At 36.3% G+C, this 8,755-nt stretch overlaps 1 protein-coding gene across 1 annotated transcript; it reads right to left on the bottom strand.

The window, feature by feature from the left end:
* Positions 1–1,370: 1,370 nt before the first annotated feature.
* Positions 1,371–7,638, bottom strand: LOC133326162 (netrin receptor unc-5-like; the record flags this gene model as incomplete). The annotated part of the gene is made up of 5 exons (XM_061534842.1): positions 1,371–2,797; positions 2,907–2,980; positions 3,050–3,224; positions 3,377–3,505; positions 7,276–7,638. Coding segments are annotated over 5 exons (2,168 nt in total), but the record flags the coding sequence as incomplete, so codon positions are not given.
* Between the last annotated feature and the right edge of the window lie 1,117 nt (positions 7,639–8,755).

Genomic DNA, 8,755 nt, shown 5'->3' with positions numbered 1-8,755 from the left:
ATATTACAAAAAATACAAGATAAGGACTCACATGGAATTTATTTTATTGTAGGAATTTAATTAAGATTATTTTCAATCTTAAAGTTTCAAATTTTTCGAATTTTTTGATATACATAAATATTTCAAGGGGATTTTATAATGGACTCTATAGATTTTCAATCAAAATAGCTTTTTTAGATCTTCTAAAGGTAAAATACCATTTATAGAACCTTCATTCAAATCCCTAATTCAGGTGTTCCTCTGGAGGTATTAGACCTGCTGTACGACTTATAAAAAATCAGATAAAGTTATTCGATTTTATTTGTAATGGCATATAATAGAGAAAGTGTTCTAGGGATAGCAAATACGGCTTCTATGATTAAGATTCATTTCTTAATATGTTTTCTGGAGCCAATAAGCTTTGAAACCATTCCTTAGACCATTCTTCTCGTGTTATTCTGAGCCTCATTCAACCAATAACTGTCACAGCAGGCTATTGAGATACAATAATGGGGATACACACTAACGTCTGAAAACGATTACAAAAAAAAAAAAAAAAAAAAAAATCTAATGTAAAAATGTCTGACAAAACTCAATTAAACTTATTAGAATTTCTAAAGATCAATAAGGGAAACAAATGGAAATTTATTTGCAGGTTAAGAATACATTGGACTATTACGAAAAAGTTCATGAATATATTCATCTGATGTATTTTTTCAAGACGAATATAGATAAATAAGTCTTCGAAGAAATATATTTATAGGCAATAAAGGACAATTGGAGAATTTTGAAAGCAAATACAAAAACTATATTTTTTAAGAAAATAATTTTGAAACATGGATCTAATTACTATGTGTTAGTACTAGTCAACTAACTAATAGTAAAGTATTACAAAAATATTTGAAAACAGGGGTTGAGAAGTGACTCACAATAATTCTTCCCTTTTGAAATTCACAGATACCGGCTACAACACTTGGGGGATTTCATAATATGCTATGAAAATGTCTAGTAATTACAATCCAAATACCTACTCCTACTTCTCCTCCTTTGTACATCTACCTCTTTTTTCTAACTTATACTCTACAATAATACTAATTATAAATTCTTATAACTATATACTACATAACTACATACATATTTTACTTATATATAATATTTTTCAGTTATATGAGTGGGTGTGTGTTAATATCTATACAATTATTTATGTTTGTTTTTCGTTAAATACACATATCAAAAATTTTGTTCTCTTCAAGAAAAGGCATCTTTAGTAAAAAACAGTTTTAACAAATTAATACCAAAAACTAATAATAATCAAATAAATGATTAAATACTAATAATAATAATTTTTCAATAATAATAATTAATTTTTTAATACACCACTGTCTCATCGTTTAGATCCACAGTGAACCAATAGTTTCGGTTATTATATCTAAGACATCTTGTCTTTCCATTTCTTTGAGAACCATAAGCAGTTCCACAATGGTGTGGGAGGCATGTGAATTTTGTGTTGCCCGACATTCCCAGAGATTTAGGATTTGTTCTGTGGGCGAGGGTTTTGTTGCAAAATAGGCAATATAACGATCCGTATTTAATTTCTTTGCCAATAGACGCCAATCACGTTCATCTTCCCGCGGAGGATCGAGCGCCGTACAAATCCTTCTCTTCGTATCACGAGGCAAATGCACTGTGGTCAATGGCATTGAGGCCTCATTAACATAGTTGCCATGTGGATCCATGGTCACCGTACTCTGTCGCTCCAACGACGAATGTTGTGAGTGATGTGAATTCGTATGGGATGACATGGTCTGTTGTTGTCCCGGCAGCTGCGGTGTTGGCATTTGCGGTCGGCTTATACTAAAGGAATGCACTTCTGAGTATAAATGATGACTATCACTACATTGAGCAAAATCGACAGTTAATTCATTCGACGAGTACAGCTGTTCGTTACGTTTGATCATAAATTCACAGTGTAACACGGAATTATTCGAGAGAATATGATTATAGGGTATTATCTGTTCGTGTAGGTCGACTTCGTGTTCAGTGTCCCACATATCGGCATCTGAGCTACGCAGTCGAATATTCATATCACTATTATTCAAATAGAAGGCGAACGCTTCACTTTCACCCATAAACGAGCCACCCAATTTCGATTCAATACTTGAGCATATATCCCGACTATTTGGGAAATCTTTGACTATATATATCCGCAGCGAGCAGTTCGTGCTTGACGGTGTAAATTGACTAAAGGCGATTAGGCGCATTTTCAGAGAATTCTGCACAGCTGCATTGGGTATTTTTGGTTCGGCCACCACAACAAAACGTCCCAGCTGTTCGGTCATAACATAGACATGTTCAGGTTCAAGTTGTACAAAAACGGGAGTGTTTATGGTCTCCTCTCCCACAGCAATAATGCGACGCCAATTGACATTCAAATCATCCTGATCATTGTCGGCATAATAAATGAAAACATTCCACATATTGGGTTCGACCAGACAATGGGGTATCTTCAATATGACCGGTTTGAGGAATGTATAATTCCTTGGTGAACAATGTACAATGGTACTGCATACGAGTAGGGCATCGGAATTGGGTATAGACACTCGGGAAGTTTCATCGCTCACCAACATTAGGGAGACATGTTTACGCATGCTTTTTCCTATTGAATGTTCTGGAATGTAAAGCATTATTTCACCATTGTAGAGGTTGAGAGAACCTCCGCTACAATTCAGCTGATCATAGGTGGAACACTTTGAGGCTGCAGAAACTGCTCCCGTTGCACTGCCACCCATTTTGGCATTTACCTCGTAGGTGGAATTGGCTGGAAGGGGAGAAAATTGAAATTAATTGATTGAAAATTAATTTAAAGAGGAAAATGTCTGATAAAGCCTATTCAAGAATTCTAAAAATTCTTCATCTTTACTACTTACAGGTATCGACAGTGGATGTATCCGGGGTATCTGTCAAATAGTCCACACTTAAATCGTCAATGGGATTGACATAGCTATATGGGGAAGATAGAGAAAATTTTATTAATACAAATTTACGGAAAATATTTCATTTTGAAACTTACTTGGCCGACAAATTTGGTACATCATAATGATGTTCGGATATCGAACAGCCGCCATGATGGCTGGGTGGCAAGAAACGATGACCCGGACTGGCATAATCATAATTATCATTGGCCTGTTCAATATGCATGCGCATATCTTTTTTGCTAATATCAGGTAAATATTTAGGATCCATAACTGTATAGGAATGAGGAAGAAGAAGACAAAATATTAAAAAAATTGAATTAAAAAAAATCAAAATAAAAATATGATATATTTTGTATAAGAGTAAGAAGAAGAAAACATATTGAAATGTGAATTGAATTTTATATATAAAAATAACTCCTTACCCGTTCTGGTCATATTGTAATGTTGATTGACACGAATACCCTTGCGGGCACAACATATCAAAGCGGCGCCAAAAGCAAAAAATACCGCGGTAATAAATGCCAGACCCAAATACAAGGTCCAATCGAAATCTAAAAAAAAGAACAGGACAAATTAATATCATGAACAAAAAATCTGCAAAGAAAATCAATCCTCAAGGAAAGTTTTTCATCGGTAAAAACTCTGTCTCTCCAGCGACCAATTTGGGGACACATTTTCGATAAAGGGAATATTTCGGGGACATATTTAGTTTTTTGAGGACCTGTTCGAGTAAAATTTTAAGAAAAAATATGTATGTCTTGAATTAGATTTTTAAGTTTTGCCGGGTTAATTTTTATACCTTACAATGTATAAGGCTACAGTATATCCAGGTGGAGTATATATAGTTTTAGGAGTATATATTTTTTCCATCGAAGTGGCTGAAATTTAGTATTTTGGGTTCTCTTTGCATAACAAATCTTCTTACCAAAAATAATCAAAATTGGCCCAAGTTGCGGGGTAGGTCCCATATAACGGTATGACCAAACATTCGATTTATTGGGGAGTTTGGGCACATTTTCTAACCAAATTGGCTATAAATTTATATTTTTGGTTCCCATTGGGTAGTAAAATAACATCTTTCTATCAAAAATTTTCAAAATCGGTCCATGTTTCACAGAAGCCCATAAGGGTATCTCCTCCCGAATTTCGAAATTTTGGGGATATTAGGTAGATTTTTTCAATCGAATTAATTAAAATTTGGTATATCGGGTTCTCATTGGGTAGAAAACCTGCCCACCAAAAATTATCAATATTGGTCCACTTTTAAGTATAACACCCATATAACGGTACATCCCGAATTTCGATATTTTTTGGGGAGCTTGGACATGTTTTTCAACCAAATTAGATGTAATTTGACATTTTTAGTTTTCATTAGGTGTAAAATCTTTCCATAAAAAATTATCAATATAGGTCCACTTTTTAGGGTAGACCTTATGTAAGGGAACCTCCCGTATTTCGATATTCTGGTGATTTTGGGAAGTTTTTTAAACCGAATTGTTTGAAATTTGGTATTTTGGATTCTCATAGGATAGAATATCTGCCAACCAAAAATTATTAAAAATAGCCTATGTTTCGGGTTAGCCCCCATAAAAAGGTACCCCAATTTTTTGAATTTTGAGAATTTCAGACACATTTTTCAATCAAATTGGCTGTTTATTTGGTCAATATTGCTCCACTTTTGATTAGGCAGAACATCTGCCTACAAAAAATGATCAAATTTGCTACAAGTTTCGGGATAGTCCCCATATAAAGGTACTCCTATTTTTTCGGAATTTTGAGAATTTCCGACACGTTTTTATATCAAATTTGCTGTTTATTTGGTATTATGGGTTCTCTTTGGGTAGTACATCTTTAAACCAAAAATTATTAATATTGATCCACTTTCGATTGTAGTGCCCATATAAGGGTACCTCTAAAATTTCAAGATTTTCCGGGAGCTTGAACCTGTTTTTCAACCGAATTAGCTAGAATTTGGTATTTTGGGTTCTCTTCGAGTATCAAATCTCTCTACCAAAAAATATCAAATTTGCTATAAATTTGGGGGTAGGTCCCTTTACATCGGTCCCTTCAGAAATCGGAATTTTGAGAATTTCTGAAACATTTTTTATTCAAATTGCCTGTAATTTTATATTTTGAACTCTCGTTGGGTAGAACATCTGTCTACCAAAAATTATTAAAATTGCTCAACTTCTCAGGGTAGTCCCCATATAAGGGTAGCTCCCAAATTTCGATATTTTGGGGGTTTTTGAGAGCGTTATTCACAGAATAGGCTGTATTTTAGTATTTTGGGTTCCCATTGTCTAGAAAAATCTTTGTACAGAATGTTGGAACCAAATCGGGCACTCCATTCGCAACATATGGAATTTACAAGTTTTTCGAATTTTCACCCTTTATAGGGGAGGTACTTGAAGGAGTGGTCCTATGGTTACCATACTCGGGGTTAATTTAGGTTTGGTAAAAAGTATTACAATGTGCAAGGTTTGGATCAAATCAAATGCATTAACAAATTTTCAAAATTTCGACACTTTGTGGGGAAAGTACCCGAAGGAGAGGAGCGATAGTTCCCATCATCAGGTATTTTCTAAGTTTGTAAAAATATTATGACGAGAAAATGTGGATCAAATCGGACACTCAATCCAATTGTTTTGGATTTACACCTTTTAAAAATGTTAGCACTTAGGAGTGGACCTGTGGATCTCATCTTCAGACTTGATGTAGATTTGAAAAAAATATTACGAATTTGGGTCCTCCTCATACTTGTTCGCTACATATGAAATTTAAAATTTTGTCATATATTTTCACATTCTGAGAGGAAGGTTCTAGAGGGGGTAGACATCATCTTCGAACTTGTAAATCGATTCCATGGTTTCTAATGAGGGAAATTTTTTCTTAACAAAGGGTCTATACCCTGTCTCATTAGCCATAAGGAGGCTGAAGATGTAATTAAAGGACGAAGTCCTTGCTTAGAGTATGGAAACTGTGATAATTGCCCCATTTCGAATTCCGACAACCTCCGCAAAACCATGACCAATTCTCAAAAATTTCAAAATTAATTGTTGTTTTGAAATTAAATTGCAGTTATTTTTTTGTTTCTTATCCAGATTCCTTATCTGTCATCAACAGCGTTGAGGAGCGAGAAGGGTATGTCGTACCCATTAAATGGCCACATAATTTGCAGGCTCAATAAGGCCCCCCTGCTGCTGCCTTGAAGAGTACAACAAAGTGAGGGATGGGTGGGTGGTTGAGTGAGTTGAGCGGCGTTTGTCATTAACATGTTTGTTTGTGTTAATTTGATCTAAAGTAATTGTCAAAACAATGTTGTTGTTAATTTACGTCTTTGTTGTTGCTGTTCTTTTCGTTTTAAAATAGACAACAACAACCCACGAAGTTTGTCTATGAATGGATATGGTTACAATTCAATCTGTGCTTTTTATGATGTTCGGCAAACACCGCAGCAGCGCACCGCAGTACACCATACCACCACCGCACCACCACCATCAATAATATGTCACCCATCTGCATGTTCTCCTCCACCTCCTCCTCCTGCTTTGTTCCCCAGTTTTTTTGCCATGCTATTTCTCCTCTGTTGTCATTCATCTCCATCCGCAGTGAAGATCTATCCATCCAATGGAGGGTAATTAATTTTCTCCACAACAACAACAACAACAAAATGAAAATTTCGTGTGTTGTTGTAACATAAAAACCAGATGACATTTAAAAAGAAATGAGATGAAGAGGAACATCATGCCATGCAGAGCCAACCCGCCAACCACACATGACGTCTTCTTTGTTGTGTTGGCTGAACATTCCGCAGTGATTCGTTAAGGAACATGACATAATGCCAGTGGTATGTGGGGTTTATTGAAGACACAACCAGGACAACAACAAAAGCAAGAAATGAGGATATGTCATTGGAAAAATAAGCAGAAGCAGCAGCAGAAGTTGGAGGAGGATGCATCCAAGCTCTCAGTTATGTGTCACAAAAACACAAAACAAAGGCCGTATTAACGAGCCAAAGGACCCAGGCAACCAAAACCTGGCAACCTAGGCTGATGCTGCTGCAAGAGCGCAACAATAGTCCTCATCATCATCATCAAATAAAAAACCATAAATCCTGTATGACCCCCCTATCTCCCACATACAACAATAATAGATTTTTTTTGAAACTTTCTATGACAAATGCGAACGTGTGCCATGCATGTCTGTCGGTAGGTCGGTCTGTCTATAGGCCTGCTTGCCTGTATCTCAGCCATTTTTTCTGTTTGTTTTTGTTATTATAGAGCTGCCAATCTCCCCTCTTTCTTCTTTCTCTCTCACTTACCATCCTTGCCGATTTGACAGAATTCTCCACGACACTCAGCTGTCTGTATATCCTTTCCGCTACATTGGGCTTTGCTACCGCCGCCAGCCATTAATGGTCCTAGGGCGCTTGAACTAGAGCTACTTCCGCCTGAACTGCCAAGAGCAGCAGCACTTAGACCGCCCAGCTTCAGGCCCAGGCCTTTGGTACCCAGAACCACATCATCATCATCATCCTCGTCATCATCCAGATCATCGTCATCATCATCGTCATCGTACAATATATTGCTGCTGCCGCCGCCAACTGGAAGACATTTCCTGCGTCTTATTTGTATGCATTCAGAGGAGCATGAACTCCATTCACTCCAGGCCGACCAACGTCCCGCTGTGAGAAAGACAAAGGGAAGAAAAATAGGAAAAATCGTTTAAGAAAAAACTCAAATAGTGTGGAAAACTACAAGCAAAGCTGGAATCCTTTTTTCTTGCGGAATGAAATATGTTTTGTATTTATTTTTCTGCTTCTTCTTCAGCCAAACAACAACAACAACAATAATGAGAGCATTGAAATCCAAAAACAAATACAAATAATAATAATAATGCGAAATAGTCGAAAAGGAAAGAAAAACAGAAAATGCCACCATCAAACATAAGAAGACAACAGAAGAACACAAAGAAAGAAAGCCACCAAGAGCAAGAAATTAATATCTTTATTGTTTACTGAACATGTCATATTCCTGCCACGGAATCCGCCGCACCACAGGCAGGGACCTCAACGACAACAAAAACAACAACAAGAAGAGACAATATGAATTATAGCAGCCACACAGACATGACTTGATTCTTGTGACTAAAATTGTATTTCCTTATATCGTTGAGGGGAAACCCCTTCCCCTTCATCTAGCATACATTTGATTTCTAACCCCCCTTCGGTCCTTTTTTTTCCAACTTTAGTCCTTTAGCAATATTTCTTTTTGTCCTAAGCTAGTATCACATAGCACACACAAAAGGAGTCTTAACATCTAGTTTTGGGAAGAGCATCAGGATAAAAAAGGACACAGTGTTTTATTCTTAAGTAGATTTTTTTTGTTTGGGTTCGGATTCGGGTTGTGTAATATGTCCTGCTGCTTAATGTAAGTTCTGAAATGTGGAATTCCTGTGTCTCACAAGGAAGTCTGAAAAATAAAGGACGATACGAGGGGCTGGGAAATTTGGGAAAGGAAAAGAGGAAATTTCCCAAACACAGAAAAATAAAATGTAATTTTTAAAGATCCGGCAGAAATTGTATACGCTTATCTTGACTTTTGACCCTCTGCAGGATAGATACTGGAATGAACAGATCGAAGGGTCCCATCTTTGGACCTGATTTAGGTTTGGTAAAATATTTTTTTCGGTAGGCAGATTTGACACCCAAAGAGAAGCTCAAATACCAAATTACAACCAATTTGGTTTACTAACGTGCTCAAGCCCCAAAAGTACCAAAAAACCGCAAATACCATTATATG

The sequence above is a fragment of the Musca vetustissima genome, unplaced genomic scaffold (genome assembly GCF_032173495.1).
Source record: "Musca vetustissima isolate MV318-11 ecotype Yass unplaced genomic scaffold, APGP_CSIRO_Mvet_v1 utg319530, whole genome shotgun sequence".
Classification (NCBI taxonomy): domain Eukaryota; kingdom Metazoa; phylum Arthropoda; class Insecta; order Diptera; family Muscidae; genus Musca; species Musca vetustissima.
Note: the sequence above shows the minus strand (reverse complement) of the source record. Positions and strands in the feature narration are given on the sequence as shown.